General features: G+C 35.0%; 3 protein-coding genes across 5 annotated transcripts in view; 2 read left to right on the top strand and 1 right to left on the bottom strand.

Annotated features, from left to right (window-relative positions):
• Nucleotides 1–13,277, top strand: part of LOC111457011 (proteasome subunit beta type-3-A-like) — a 32,140-nt gene extending 18,863 nt beyond the window's left edge. Inside the window, exons 1-8 of one of the 3 annotated variants that reach the window (XM_023099139.1) lie at nucleotides 9,052–9,159; nucleotides 9,340–9,387; nucleotides 9,480–9,661; nucleotides 9,729–9,836; nucleotides 10,328–10,417; nucleotides 10,658–10,742; nucleotides 12,185–12,306; nucleotides 12,376–12,492. In XM_023099139.1, the coding sequence (XP_022954907.1) occupies nucleotides 9,382–9,387; nucleotides 9,480–9,661; nucleotides 9,729–9,836; nucleotides 10,328–10,417; nucleotides 10,658–10,742; nucleotides 12,185–12,283 (570 nt within the window). In that variant the 5' untranslated portion in view covers nucleotides 9,052–9,159; nucleotides 9,340–9,381 and the 3' untranslated portion in view covers nucleotides 12,284–12,306; nucleotides 12,376–12,492. Of the gene's footprint in view, nucleotides 1–9,051; nucleotides 9,160–9,339; nucleotides 9,388–9,479; nucleotides 9,662–9,728; nucleotides 9,837–10,327; nucleotides 10,418–10,657; nucleotides 10,743–12,184; nucleotides 12,307–12,375; nucleotides 12,493–12,969 lie in introns of those variants that run through there. The other 2 variants (XM_023099121.1, XM_023099130.1) reach the window with 2 other exon arrangements.
• Nucleotides 1,430–7,341, bottom strand: LOC111457030 (beta-galactosidase 16-like). Its single transcript, XM_023099152.1, has 19 exons — nucleotides 7,097–7,341; nucleotides 6,201–6,296; nucleotides 6,009–6,121; nucleotides 5,871–5,937; nucleotides 5,703–5,795; nucleotides 5,464–5,607; nucleotides 5,294–5,388; nucleotides 5,097–5,205; nucleotides 4,910–4,994; nucleotides 4,693–4,811; nucleotides 4,352–4,513; nucleotides 4,099–4,280; nucleotides 3,679–3,770; nucleotides 3,491–3,600; nucleotides 3,317–3,409; nucleotides 3,088–3,192; nucleotides 2,505–2,650; nucleotides 2,087–2,423; nucleotides 1,430–1,992 (listed from the first exon to the last, which is right to left on the bottom strand). Exons 1-19 carry the CDS (start codon nucleotides 7,292–7,294, stop codon nucleotides 1,882–1,884), a joined length of 2,457 nt encoding a protein of 818 aa, XP_022954920.1. The 5' UTR covers nucleotides 7,295–7,341; the 3' UTR covers nucleotides 1,430–1,881.
• Nucleotides 13,278–13,756: 479 nt separating the features above from the next.
• LOC111457005 (E3 ubiquitin ligase BIG BROTHER-related) lies at nucleotides 13,757–14,658 on the top strand. Its single transcript, XM_023099112.1, has one exon. It carries the CDS (start codon nucleotides 13,800–13,802, stop codon nucleotides 14,433–14,435), a length of 636 nt encoding a protein of 211 aa, XP_022954880.1. The 5' UTR covers nucleotides 13,757–13,799; the 3' UTR covers nucleotides 14,436–14,658.
• The last annotated feature ends 839 nt before the right edge of the window (nucleotides 14,659–15,497 follow it).

The raw sequence follows: 15,497 nt of genomic DNA, 5'->3' as shown, positions 1-15,497 counted from the left end.
GACGATTTTTTTTTTTTTTTTTTTTTGTTCTCATGTCACAAAGATTAAGATTCTCATACTTCGTTCCGGGAAAGATTAAGATTCTCATTCTTTTGGAATTTTTAGCTTGTATGTAGTTCAGACATTGTGGTATGAAATTGTTTTTGTAGATCTTCGAGTATAATGGAAGTGCCGTAGTTGCGATGGTGAGGAAGAATTGTTTTGCCATTGCTAGCGATCGTAGGCTTGGAGTTCAGCTTCAGACAATTGCCACAGATTTCTAGAAAATTTACCGGATTCACGATAAGCTATTTCTTGGCCTTTCGGGCCTCGGTACCGATGCTCAAACACTGTATGTTCCTGTGGTTGATTCTTTTCCGGTTGGTTTAATTTTCCATTGCTTAACTCCTTCTGCGTTTGAAATGAAGGTATCAATGGCTTGTCTATCAGCACAAACTATACTAGCTTCGAGAAGAGAGGGACATGAAACCCGACATTTGGTAGCCTTGTCTCAGGATGTCTTTATGAGAAAAGGTTGGACATCGATTAAACTTCTATTTATCTCTTTTTCAGCAGTTTTAATCACGCATACTCTCTATTTTTCGCCTAGACTGAAGAACATGCTTGGGAATGAGATTTCTATAGGATTTGTACGAGCTTCATTTGTGTGTATATGTTGATTCTTCTACCAATGTGATCCTCTTAAGTCGGTGTAATATTGTAAGCTGACTTGATAGATATGTTGCCTTACACTAAGTTGCTGAGGATTGTTGGGAAGGAGTCCTACATTGGCTAATTAAGGGAATGATCATGAGTTTGTAGGTAAGGAATACATCTCCATTAGTATGAAATCAAAAGCAAAGTCATGAGAGCTTATGCCCAAAGTGGATAATATCATACCATTGTGGAGGTCTGTGATTGCTAATATGGTATTAGAGCCATGTCTTTAACTTTGTCATGTCAATAGAATCCTCAAATGTCAAACAAAGAAGTTGTGAGCCTCGAAGATATAGTCAAAAGTGACTCAAGTGTTGAATAAAGGGTGTAGTTTGTTTGAGGGATCCAAAGAAGGAGCTGAGCCTCGATTAAGGAGAGGCTGTTCGAGGGCACCATAGGCCTTAGGGGAGACTATGGTGTACTTTGTTCGAGAGGAGGATTGTTGAGGATTGTTCGGAAGGAGTCCCACATTGGCTGATTAAGGAAATGATCATGGGTTTATAAGTAAGGAATACATCTCCACTGGTATGAGGCCTTGTGGGGAAACCAAAAGCGAAGTCACGCGAGCTTATGATCAAAATGGATAATATCATACCATTGTAGAGATTCATGGTTCCTAACATGGTATCAAAGCCATGCTTTTAACTTAGCCATGTTAACAAAATCCTTAAACGTCGAACAAAGAAGTTGTGAGCCTCGAAAGTGTAGTCAAAATTGACTCAAGTGTCGAACAAATGGTGTACTTTGTTCAAGTGCTCCAGAGAAGGAGTCGAGCCTCGACTAAGAGGAGGCTATTCGAGGGCTCCATTAGGTCTTAGGGAAAGCTCTATGATGTACTTTGTTAAAGGGAGGATTGTTGGGAAAGGAGTCTCACATAGGCTAATTAAGGGGTTGATCATGAGTTTATAAGTAAATGCGAAAAGTGGACCATTGTGATTTCTAACAAGAGGAAAATCTAGTAGCAAAAAAAGATTAATTTTCTGATTAGAGAACTGTGGCTTGAATTACATTGTTAGACAATTGACATGAACCAATTACTAATGGAAGCATTGCACAATTGTTCCTAGGACTCATAAAAGAAAGAAATGGGCTGTGGTCATGGAGTTTTTGCTAAAGCTAATGATCTATTTGAAAGTTCTCTTTGGATTATCTTGTCATCTGCTTCATGGAAGGCTTCTTCCATCACTAAGTGCATTGAGCATCGACCAACAAAGTTTTGGTGATGTGTGGACATGGATCACCGCCAAACTTATGATTCAAGATTGGAATGGAGCATTTAGCCTTCCCTAGACATAGCTGAAATAACATTAACACACAATTTTCATGTGAGTTATTGTCTTGACTACCTTATATTTAATGAGTGTTGATGTGTTTAAGGAACAAAACTCACCTGCTCTGCAACGGCTCTGGAGCTTGGGGAGTGACAGGTTCCAGTAGCGTAGCTTTGACAGTCACCAGAAGGGGTCCCGAAGCTTGCAAATAAGATGCTGGAGATGTTCTTGTTCGTAGGGCAGCTTAATCGGACCTTTGGCCTTCTACTACTCGCGCTCTGATTCTTTTCACCCATCCATGAAGCTACTAAGGGGTAATGTGATTCGGACACTTGCCCACATGTTTTGGTAATGGAAACAACATCCAAAGTGATCCCTACCGGGTTTCCTGTTTCTTCTTCAAAGATAACCAACAGGTTTCCGGTTGGCTTTAGGAAGGAACGTGGTACATGATACCTGGATTGAAACAACACAAATAATTGTATTAAAGATATGATATAATAACACCAGAGACTAAGGTCTTAATAAACTGTGTACCATTTCTGTGAAGCCTCCCCTTTTCCAGTGAGGAAGGAGACCCAGTACCGGCCAATGCCCCAGCCATTAACCCAAACTGCACCTTTCCCCATGGAACCAAGGTTCAGGGCGATAGGGTCATCACCCGGAGGTGCATCGAACTGTGTCTGTCAATTAGCAATGAATTTGGAATGATAACAGAGGTCAGTTTTTCAAAGGTCAGTTTTTCAACAATAGAATTTAAGATTGTTGTTGGAGTGTAATGGCCTAAACTTACCACTAGCAATAGATATTGTCCTCTTTGGACTTTTCCTCAAAGTTTTTAAAACGTGTCTATTAGGAAGAGGTTTTCACACCCTTATAAATAATGCTTCATTCTCCTCTCCAATCAATGTGAGATCTCACAATCCACCCTTTGGAGGCTCAGCATCTTGCTGGCACTTGTTTCCCTCTCCGATCCATGTCGTTCCCTTTTCCAATCGACGTGGGATCTCACAATGCACTCGTTCCCTTCTCTAATTGATGTCGTTCATCTTTCTTAAAAGAGGACAATATTTGCTAGCGGGTAAATTTGGGCCGTTACAAATTGTTTAGGGATTAGTACCTTATACCATGTGAGGGGCTGAGAGGATTTATCTAATTTACTCCATTGAGTATCATTTGACCCCGAGCCTGAAAATATTTGCGAGTTCTCTCCTGATAGGCCAACCTTTCGACAGATTGTAAAAAAAAAAACCAACAAAAATATGATTGAAGGTTAGCTTTTAAGTTTATATACATCAGATTCAAGTTTGTATTTATTTTCGTATTAGGAGATTAGAAAATTGAAGGACCTTGTATCCCCAAGTTTGCGCAGAGTAATCTTTGCCTCCAATTATCACTCTTAGTAGTCCAACAACTCTTCTCTCAAGATATGCTCCAGAATCCTTCACATAGAAGCTGTCAGAGCTCGCTCAGATGGTATAAATATACATCAAACTAAGGAAGAAAAGATAAAATATTCGTACCGCTAACCCGACCATCACACTGAGCAATGAGATGTTGTTGGTTCCATGTCTCAATGTAATATTATTATTTAGAGAGAAGTTTGGTTCATTTTTAGCTCCATGGGCGGAGCCTATAAAACATTAATAGATAAATGCTCAGTAATACGGTTTCTCCGAGTTTCAACCATAAAAATAAGGTCAAGACTAGCCTGCATAAACTCCATTGACGAATGCATGCACAACATGAGCTCGAGAACCCACTTCAAGTATTTGTTGAGAGTCGGGAGAATCCTGTTGAACACTGCCATTTGATAATTGTATGAGCTTATTATCTATATATTTTAGGAATGGAGATACTTAGATATTTTAGATAAAAGAATTAAGTTATTTTAGGAATAAGTGGTCAGCCATTTTAGAAATAAATTGTTTAGCTTCTACTGTAAAGACCCTCCAACCTAGGTTTTCATCCCAAAAATAAGTCTAGAGCAAAATGTAGTAGTATTCTACAAAGTGTGTTGTATTCTCCTCTCGATTAGATTGTGTTAGCAAAGAGTACAAGTATTTCCCACGAAGAGTTGTGTTCAACAATAGTTAGATTATCAACGGCAGAATTTCCACTTATAGTTTACCTCATAGTGTACCAAAGATAATCTGAGCGATCCTTTGTGGTATTTGTCTGCTCTAATAACATGTTTTCTCTTAATGTGGTTTCATCAAAGTTTGGTATCAGTTCCTTGAACTCTTGCCATTTTTCAGACGAATCAAACATTTGTACTGCCTTCATTGTTCTTGTATTGTGTTGTACGCTTACCTGATAAATAGTATTTCAAGGGTTAATATCAATAAGGAATAAGAGAAACTAGTTGTTGGTTTAAGCCTTACCCTTTTGGTGTTGAAGGCCACAGTTTTACAATCTGGTAAGATGCTGATGGAACTCGAAGGTAACTCGTATGTAACTTCCTGAAACAGAACACTCACATCCTCAGCTCCCCTATTCACCAAAAAGGCAGCACACTCTCCGGACTCAGTTTTGAACATAATGGCCTGCCAAAAGAGATTGATTAGTAAATAGGTCTATAATTTCGAAGAATTTCAACCTCAACAAGTAATCATTTACGTTCTTATAGTGTAGTCATTGTAGATGTCATTTCTTTTTCATCCTAGATTGTGTTGAACACAACTTTGAATTGCATGGAATGATGTTATTGACGGCATAAACTTACTTTTTGTAGTTGGCCGAGTGAGATGTTGGATTTTGTTCCAGAAAGCAAGGGTTTGGTACATAGCTTAACTGCAGCATGTAATTCCTTAAGATGACTCCATTTTGGTTCTCTAGGTAAACCTGTAGAAAAAAAAATGTGGTGAACAGGTTCTAGCTGATGCAAAAATTCAAATCGTTGAGCTAATTTAACGAAGATACGATTTTCGAAAATGTCATACCATATTCGTCCAGAGGTGCTTGATCATAGTAGCCTGTAATGACATATTCCGCTGTTGATCTTCCAAAATTGGTTCCTCCATGATACTATGAGAAAGTGAGTAGTGGTTTTTGGTTTAAAATAATCACATCTTTAAATAGGTTCATACGAACAAATAAAAAATTGAGAGAGAGATTTATATCAAATACCATATAATAATTGACAAAAGCCCCATTCTTTGCAGCAATGAAAAGGGCTACATGAAATGCAATATCCTCTGCTGATCTTATGTACGGTTCACCTCCATAAACTTGATAGCTGTAACCCATCACTCATAAGAAATTAATATCAATCTGGTTTGCATGATATGCAAAATATTTGGATACAATGCAAGCGCAAGACTTACTTGCTAGTCCAATTCTCAGTCCAAATAGATGGCTTATTAGGCGAGTTTGGTCCAACGAATGTTTCTCCACATTCTAGCCCATTACATGCATTTATCTACCAATTGAACATCTAAGTAAAATAGAAACAGAAAGGAAAATATAAGTCATATGGTTATGTTTACGTACATACCACAGGGTCAGGTGCATCGTCTTGCTTGCACATGGTCCATGGCACACCAGTCTGAAGGCTAACCGCCATGTTTGCTGCCCATTTAACATAAGGAGGTCCTTTCTCATGGAAGGATGCCTCCACCATCGAGTATTCATTCTCAATCTGCAATTCCATTGATGAGTTTTCTTAAAGAAGTGACATGAAAAAAGAATATAAAAGAAAAGGTTCATTGGTGGTGTTGCCCACTGGGCTCGAACCTGTGAAAGTATAATAGGCCCTCCCTGAGAAGCATATAAGCCTTCCGACTTCATCATGTTCACTATCTTCGTGGTGAAGTTTTGCATGTAAAGCTGCCATTAAAGGTGCAAGGTGACTATGAAATCGTAACAGCTTTACATTTTGATATCAATATTTCGGTACAATACCTTGAATGGTTCATTATCAGATCGATAAACAATTTCCGGAATATCATGTAGCCAAAATGGTAGACCGCTGCATTAGAAAGTTAAGACAAGGACTAAGAAATGGTCATTTTTAAAGGAAGCATATCATGTACCTCTTACCCATAATTCCATTCTGCCTCAATAAAGGGTCCAATCCTTAAGCTAGCGTATAATCCTTGTGCTTGTACTTCCTTTAAGAATCTTACTATATCGCGTCCACCACTAAAATCATACTGGACAAACAAGATTTTTATTTTTTGTTTATGCCATGGACACCTTTTTGACAAATAGAATGTATAGAAATTTAGTTACCGTTCCTCGTTGGGGTTCATGAATGTTCCAGAATACGTAGGTTTGTATCACATCTATTCCACCTGCCTTTGCTTTGGCTATCAAAGATGACCATGTCTACGTAACAACAAAAAATAATTCCCTAAATTAAAAATAATAATAATAATAATAATAAACCATACCTTTTAGTAGACATGTTCCCGTGCGCGTGAATCACTTTATTTTTATTCTTTGTTCGGTTTTGTTTATTATATTTAATATAAATTTTAAAATACACATCAATTTTAGACCCATTGCTATTATAAGAAAATACATACCATTTTTGTTTAATTCACAATATAAATTTAATATAACAAACTATAATAAAATTTATATACGTAATTTATAGATCAAACCAAAATATTTCAATTAAAAAAAAAAACAAGTATAAAAAAAATTAAATCATATTCAAATTATATTAAAATAATTAGATGCTTTTCATATTTAAAAATTATAACTAAATTGAATAAATTTATTTGAATTGATTCACCTCAAAACAAACATTTTATTGTATTATTCATTAAATGAATTTTACTTAAAATTAAATAATGTCAGAACGAGTAATCATATTCACTAAAAAATAGAAGAAAGATCGAGAAAATGTAAATTCATAAACAAACAAACATGAATGTTCGATGAACCAATACGACTATCTATTTCACTTAACAATAACACAACTAAACGCATTTTATTTCCAATTTCGAACTAACATAACACCCATTTCACTATAATGCCACATGGATGATCGATAGGAAACAAAAAAAACGTTTTCCACCAAAATTTTGAACACAGTGAAAGTTCATCCGTCTTTATTATTCAATTCAAACCAGAAACAAAAACTAAAGAACAAATGAAAAAAAGAAAGAAATCAAACTCACTTCGGGAGTACTCCGCGTATAGTGAATAGAACCAGAGAAGAGAAGTTTGTGTTCGCCGTTGATGATCAACGATCTTCCGTCGTAAGTTACATTGCTACCGTTGTGGTTGCCTCCGAGGATGTCGTCGAATAACGTTGTCATCAATACCAAAGCTGAAATCCACTGTAATCTAACTACGTTGTACTCTGTTTTCGCCATTGATTCTCGAAACTACCTTATTTTCTTCTCAGACTTTTCACTGCTGTCTTTTTATGTCAGCACCTAACAAGGTATTTTTCTTCCTTATATATAGAGCTTCATAATTAACTGTTAATTACCTTAAAAAAATTAAATTAAAATAAAAAGACTTAAGAAATTGACCGATTTGAGTCCAACTGAAATTAATTAACTAATAAAATATTAGATTAAATGCAACTTTACCTCTCCCTTATTAAAAAATAGCTACTAAATGTTTAAAATTTTAATTTATATCTATTTTTTTATTTTTTATTGAATAATCACTTTTTTATTTTAAAAAGAAGTTTAGTATTATTAAAAATAATTTATATTTAAAATTTGAATATATCATACCTACGTAAAATTACAAAATTCATTATAGGCCAGGTTACAAATTTATGGACTAAAATTGTAATTAAAAAAAAACGGGGTAATTATAAATTAATAATGGAAAGAAAAGTGAAAATAAGTAAAGTTATCAAGTATGATGGTTGAAACGTCGGTTGAGTCACGTGAGAGAGATAAGCCGACTCCCAAACATTCACACATGTGAGACTATTTTGTCGAATAATTAATTTTTTAAAATATGTTTAATTTAATAAATAATTTTTTAGTTAGTTTTTAAAATTTAAAATTTTCATTTAATTATTTTTAAAATTAAATAGGAACGAAAATTGATGTATACTTAAATTATTATTTTATTAAGATATTTAGATTTGTTTACGTATGTATAAATGCTGCATGTCTATACATTTAAATATGTAAATAAAAATAATAATTGAATGACATTATCATATAGATAAATTTGATAATTTTATTTATTTATTTATTTATAATCTGAAGATATATATGGTAATTGTTTTAATTTTTTTATTGTCAATGATGGTATGGCTTTTTGCTGTAAAAATTGCTGCCAAATTACCAAATCAACCCAATCTGAATTAAATTCAAATTTTCAGCTTAAATTTTTAAATAAGGAATTATGGTGAGATATTTTTCATGCCATAAATATTTGGAAATTTATATTTTTTATAAAATAAAAAAAAATTATTTCAATTATTGTTGAGTTTTGTTAATTTTGGTATCTTAATAAATATTTACTATAAAAATAAATACTTTTACCAAACTTGTCGAGACAATTTTGAATTTGTTTGTAATTTTCTTAAAATTAGAGTTAAACGTCAAAATTACCTAAAGTAACTTTTATGAAAAATTAGGAAGAAGACAATATGCATTAATTTTTTTTTTTCTTAAAAAAAACGGTACATCGAATTAAATATTTACTTTAAATTTGAAAGATTAAAAACAAACCACAGATTTGCCGTAAAAAAAAATTAACGAGCATGTGACCGTGAAGTTCATCTATTTCAGGAGGTTGTGTCCTCACGTTGCAAAAAATTGCTGTCAAAAAAATATATTAATATTATTTGCCAAATCAATATAATATAATTAAGAAATTAAACTGCCACGTCATTTTTTCAGGTTTATTTTAAGAATTAAATAACATATGTATATTACTTATCATTGGGTAGCCCAATTTTTTCAGGCCCAACAAAAGTGCAGCCCACTTGCACACATGAGGCCCGATTTTTTTTTTTTTTTTTAATATTCTTAAATTTTGATTGATTTTTAAAAAAAAAAAAAATTAGAAGATATTATAAGCTTTTAAAATGTAAATACAACATTTATTGGTATTTTGTATAATTAAAAATTTAGAAAATGAAAAACTTAAGAAAGGGGGAGAAGGGGTTGGAGTGAGGCCCAAGCCATTAATGGAGCTATACTAAAATCCACTCAGACTCTGGTTCCCGCATTTCTCTTTGCGATTCAACTCTCTCCTCTCTCAGGTTTGGATTTCTTCCTTCAATCTTCACAACTTCAATTCATATCTCTACATGTGTTAGTTTAGATTAGGGTTTTTGGAACAGGTTTGCGTTTCATTGATTTGATTTCGGCACAAACATGTCCGATTGCTCTGGGCTGACAATTCTCTCCTTTTTTATTTTTTTTGTTCTTATGTTGCAAAGATTTTCATACTTTGTTCCGGGGAAGCTTGAGTAGCGGACCTGATGTCGGTGCGTTTCTCTTCATTAGCATTATTGCCATTCTTTTGGAAGTTTTAGGTTGTATGTAGTTCAGACATTGTGGTATTAAATTGTTTTTGTAGATCTTTGAGTATAATGGAAGTGCCGTAGTTGCGATGGTGGGGAAGAATTGTTTTGCCATTGCTAGCGATCGTAGGTTTGGAGTTCAGCTTCAGACAATTGCCACGGATTTCCAGAAAATTTACCGGATTCATGATAAGCTATTTCTTGGCCTTTCGGGCCTCGGTACCGATGCTCAGACACTGTATGTTCCTGTGGTTGATTCTTTTCCGGTTGGTTTTCATTGCTTAACTCCTGCGTTTGAAATGAAGGTATCAACGACTTGTCTATCAGCACAAACTATACCAGCTTCGAGAAGAGAGGGACATGAAACCTGAGACATTTGCTAGCCTTGTCTCAGCTCGTCTTTATGAGAAAAGGTTGGACATCGATTGAACTTCTAGTTATCTCTTTTTCAGCTGTTTTCACGCATACTCTCTATTTTTCGCCGTAGACTGAAGAACATGGTTGGGAATGAGATTTCTATAGGATTTGTCCGAGCTTCATTTGTGTGTATATGTTGATTCTTCTACCAGTGTGATCCTCATGTTGATGTAATATTGTAAGCTGACTTGATAGAGATGTTGCCTTGCACTAAGTGTCACTCCAGAGTTTATGATGTCAACCTTCAATGCATAGTACAGATATGTCAAAGCGTGTTTATAGAATTGGTGTATGTTAAATTGACTGGCAAGATCTTTTATACGAATTTAGAAATAGGATTACAAGTTGGCTTGTTGGATATAGTTGAAAATGTGAATAAACTTGTGAACAATATTGAAAAGCGCACACAAAAAGGATGAATTCACTATTATTGTTTTGCCTTTTTAGGTCAGATTAAAAACTCATATATCAATTTTCTCATTCGTAGATTTGGTCCATACTTCTGCCAGCCTGTAATTGCTGGATTGAGTGATGAAGACAAACCCTTCATTTGCACAATGGATTGCATTGGGGCCAAGTGAGTACTCTCCTTTTTTTTTCTCTGTCTAGGTCACAACTTTTTTATTTTCTTTGGTTGGACTTTTAGCTTACATTAGTTATATGGGTATCTTCTTGTTGTTTGATTACAAAAATGTGCATCAGACTTGATGTTGCAGTCTCTGCAACGCATTGTAATGAAATATTATTTTTGGGATTAGCTTTTCTAGGTTTAGGATTATCTAATGTAAAACTAATACATCGAATTCACTGTTCCCAGAGAGCTTGCTAAGGATTTTGTTGTTTCTGGCACTGCATCAGAGTCCCTTTATGGTGCGTGTGAGGCAATGTTTAAACCTGACCTGGTATGTTGGTATAATCCATTTACATATGCTCTGTATCCATCATTGGGATTCTGATTTGCTTTGAACTGAGGAAGAAATATATGTAAGTTGCTTGTTTGCTTTGCGATTTAGCAATGTAGCCTTTCCATTGGTGTTGGTGGTTTGATTCAGGTCAATTTTTCGACCAAATGGATACTGACAGTTGAGTGTAAGATATCCAAAATAACTAAGTTGCTGATAGAATGTAAGCTTGTGTTGCAAGTAGATCTATCTGTTATAGGCATTATCATTGACCGCCCCATACCCCAAGGTAAACAATACTTTAGGAAGAGCACCTATCAGACTTGCTTTGGCATAAGAAGGAAGAATAAATGAAAATATATACCCAGAATTGAAATCATAGAAGAAAAAGGATTAAGCATATGCCCATAAAAGGAAGAGAAATTAGTGCATGTGTATGAAAGAGGAGAGAGTAGAAAAATAAAATAAAATAAAAAAGATAAGGACTCGAATCAACTTACACCATTACCTTAGACACTGGAAGAACAAATTAGGTACGGTAAAAATGTGACTTCCAGTTGGAGCTGTTAAACCAGAGAGTCATTGAACAAAGGGTCCAACAACTCTCATGGATTGAATCATTGGTCATTGTACATGTAGAAGATGAAAAATTAAGAGAATTGTTTGTCTATAGAACTACTTAATGGACTGTGATGAACATATGAAGTGCAAAAATTTGACTCACGAGAAGAAATTGAGGAGGAAGATAAGAGAGAGGAGAATGAGAGTGAGATACTGAGGGGTGGGGCGTCTGCTATTGAGGTTTCTGGAAAGGAGATGGCTAACTTAACGATGTCTCGGAATAAGAGTGGTTGAAGGTTAAGACATGTATATAGAAGTGGCAGTGGGCAGTTTATAATCAGTTGGTCAGATTGGTAGAGTAAAATATATTGAAAACTGAAACCAACCAACTCGTGTTATTTTCTTAGGGCATGTTTGGGAATGATTTTGACTGATTTGTTATTTTCTTATGCCATGTTTGGGAGTGGTTTTGGAAAATTACTTCCATACATGCCATGAAATTGGAAAAGCCGAAATTAAGTTAACCAACAGACCTATGAAACCAGTGTGTACCAACTTTGGTTTCAGTCTGTTTCCTTAATTTATTGAGTTTGACTTGCACCCTTAATTATTCAGTTGTGAGGAATTGGTCGAGCTTTTTGAAAAACAATCCAGCAGTCTTGCTGTTTCGGATTTAACTTCACCATATCTTGTTAGAATGGAAGGCACTGTAGTTTCTTTCATTTGATTATGCCAAGAGCTGAGCATGATGTTCAAATTTGTAATCTTGATAGGTAGTGGAAAATAATCTTAGTGGGGAAAACAATTCCCGTCCTAATTCTTTTGTGGGAATGTTCTTAACTTTATAATTAACTTTGTCAATTCAAATTTGTATTGGCCAGGAACCAGAGGAATTATTTGAAACCATCTCTCAAGCGCTGCTGTCTTCTGTGGATCGGGACTGTTTGAGTGGATGGGGAGGGCATGTCTATGTTGTGTAAGCCACGCGTTCTTGATTCTTGTTTAATCGTTGAGATATCTTTCTGGATTGTTTATTGGGTTTTTTCTGTTAAAAAATGAAAAAAAAGAAAAGTGGTTTGTTTATTGTTGTAAATTGTGATTATTCTGGTAGATGTTGCTTTTTCGAATATTTTGCATATCACCTGGGATAAAATGATAATATTTGTAATAGAATATTACTTTTTCTTGACACATATTAGCTCATCGTTTGTTATCGTAAAAATAACAATAATATTTGTAACAGAACTTGTTACGAGGCATTTTTGTTTAAAGTTGTGCAATTTATTAACTGTGTTTGAGGTATACATTATTTAGTCTCCTCTTTACATTTCCAATCTATATGATCCGTTGAGTGTAATTTTCAAATTGCACCCCTGTTGGTTTATGCTCTATCGTCTTTTGCTTTCTCTAGTCAATAATTTAAACCATTATGGGGCATCCAAAAATAACAATAATAATATTTTTCCAAAAAATATTAAACCATTATGTATGCCCCTGACAAACATTCCAAAAGTATCCTTTGGTATAATGCAGAATGGGTTTTTTCTTTCATTTCTACCTAATCCATTTTTTCCTTTTTGCCTTTTACCCTTATTTCTGTCGACCTTTTCCTGTCTTCCATTATATATTTGTGATTGAAATTATCCTATAATGTGTCTTTTTTCAGTACGCCAACTGAAGTAAAAGAGCGAATCTTGAAGGGACGAATGGATTGATCCTTCTTCCGATGTATGAAAGGTGACGTGTTTCGTGATTACTTCGTATTAGACTGCAGCCCAGGGATGGAGTACGCGAGTGAAATGCAAAAAACTTTCATGTTGGGCTGAAACTTGTACTCTGCTCTATATATTTGTCATGGGAATTGGCTTTATCTAGAACTGTCCACGTGAAACAAGGTTTATTAAACAAAATCTGCTTTGGTTCCAAACTTGATTAATTTAGATTCCAATTTTTCTATTTACTCTTTAATGGTAACTTAGCTTGTGCACATCTTTTACTGATCCAATTGCTTTATATTTTTCAACAACTTGTAGCCACAGTATATTCTTCCTTGTCAAAACATCCATACATTGGATCAGTTCTCGAGCGGCCTCCGGTATGGACAAAGGTTGTCAGCAAAGAGAGGCCGTCGTGGAACCGTGGAGAGGCAAGGTAAGAACTGGCTAGTATTTTGATATCTGAAATGTAGGATGGAGGTATAAAATAATGTTACTTGAGATATACAACTTTACTTTCCTTTCCTTTGCACAAAACCTGCCTTCTCTGCAAAGAAAACTAAGAACTCCTCTACTCTAAAGATTGATGGAGGGCTTGATAGGTTGAGGAACTAGAACAAGGTGGGAATCTAGAATATAGAAATGTCCATTAGAGTTGGTTTCCAGTTGCCTTCTATGAAAGTTGTCTCTCAATCAAGAAACCAGCAAAAAGTGCAACTTCATAAACCCTAAGCCATGGCTCGTGTTGCACTGCTCTCGGAGATTTTGATCATTTGTTGTAATGGAAGAGCAAGAGGATAAGCAACTCCCTCAGAGGATTTCCCGTGCTTATGTGGAACAGGTGAACACAGATTTTATTATGGCCTTGGCAATGCAGCAGCAGGAGCATGAGAGGAACTACACGATGCTCGAGACCATCGAAAGTGATAGCGAAGAAGATGAACGTTCAGATTCCAACAGCAGCAATGGTCTCGACCACACCAATGACTCCTTCCAAAGCCAAGAACTTCATTCCCCGTGGGGTTTTCTTGCAGACGACGAGGAGGAGACTACGGATGATAATGAATATATGGACGAAGACGAAGAAGAAGATATCGAGGAGTTTGATTTGGATGAGCTAAGCTATGAAGAGTTGATTGCATTAGGGGAGTTCATTGGAGAAGAAAAGAGGGGACTACCGATGAACGAAATACCTTCGTGCTTGCACTCGAGCAAGTTTCAAACCATCGAAAACAAAAGCGGTATAGATCGGTGTGTGATTTGCCAAGTTGAATATGAAGATAGTGAAGAATTGGCTGCCCTTCCTTGTGAGCATCCTTACCATTCAGAATGTATAAGCAAATGGCTTCAAATCAAAAGGGTTTGTCCAATATGTGGCACAGAAGTTTCATCTCCCAAGCCTTCTAAAAATGCTTAATATCTTCATGATTTGTTCATTAATTGAAAGGAATCTGAAGAATATCAAGAACTTCGCAAAGAAAACAGGGAGGTTTATTTCTTCATATTCATATACTTTTTAATGTCAATACCTCATCCTAAAGAACCCTCTTTAGCTTTAATTATATTGCAAATTGTTTTTATTACATTGATTGTGACTCATTGATAGTATTATATAGAATCTCCCTCACATTTTATGTATATATAATCTTCGAGCAAATAACCTCAAAATCTCTCTTCAAATAGTCTATTCGACAAAATTTAACCACAAATCAAATACGACTACTTTTCCAAGACCCGACCCATCACATCCTTGTTTCGCGCTCAAAGATTCTAAAGGTTCTGCCAACATAACTAAATCTATGCCTAATTTTACCATTTATCTTACTTAAAAATCTTCGAACCAATAAGAATACCATCTGTTTCACTAACGAGTGAGAACTCTATGTGCATCCCGAACATTGCGCTGAAAAGTAGCACCACGTGGGAAATTTAATGCAAAGAAGATAAGCCAATCCTCAATGAAGAATGGTAGACATGGGGTATGGACCAATTGGACAAGAAATTGAGTGTTTGACGGCAGAGAACTTAGTCGGCGCCGCCCTAAGAAAAGTTAAAAGGATCCACAATTTTGGAGGTCAGTTTGAAATAATAGAAATGTGTTACAATTCACTTGGACAAAATAAATAAATAAATAAATAGATAATTAGATAAATAAATAAATAAAGACAAGACATGGGCTGTCTTCTCTGGACACCACTTGAAGTCGACAAAGACAGTAATTTTGCAGCCAAGTTTGAGGTTTTCCCATTTCTTTTTATTAATTTATCTCAATTTAATTCTTTGGGTTTAATATTTACAATATGACTCACTATTTTGTAATTATTTTTTTAATTTTTAAAATTTTAAATTTTTTTTATTTACTTAATGTCAAAATATTATCAACTTGTCTACTATACGAATTTTAGTGTAATTAAATGCAATGTGACAAATTAGGACTAAATGGTTAAATTTGTCACATCGTTGATAAATATTTATTCAA

The sequence above is a fragment of the Cucurbita moschata genome, unplaced genomic scaffold, assembly GCF_002738365.1.
Source record: "Cucurbita moschata cultivar Rifu unplaced genomic scaffold, Cmos_1.0 Cmo_Scf00002, whole genome shotgun sequence".
Classification (NCBI taxonomy): Eukaryota; Viridiplantae; Streptophyta; class Magnoliopsida; order Cucurbitales; family Cucurbitaceae; genus Cucurbita; species Cucurbita moschata.
Note: the sequence above shows the minus strand (reverse complement) of the source record. Positions and strands in the feature narration are given on the sequence as shown.

What these genes read in the sequence shown, in the direction of transcription:
- LOC111457030 (XM_023099152.1), bottom strand. Translation starts at nt 7,294, where the DNA reads ATGGCGAAAACAGAGTACAACGTAGTTAGATTACAGTGGATTTCAGCT. An exon ending in GTGTGATGGTCGGGTTAGCG is followed by an intron (nt 3,410 to 3,490) that starts GTACGAATATTT and finishes TTCTATGTGAAG; the next exon opens with GATTCTGGAGCATATCTTGA. An exon ending in CCAGAGCCGTTGCAGAGCAG is followed by an intron (nt 1,993 to 2,086) that starts GTGAGTTTTGTT and finishes ATGTTATTTCAG; the next exon opens with CTATGTCTAGGGAAGGCTAA.
- LOC111457005 (XM_023099112.1), top strand. Translation starts at nt 13,800, where the DNA reads ATGGAAGAGCAAGAGGATAAGCAACTCCCTCAGAGGATTTCCCGTGCT.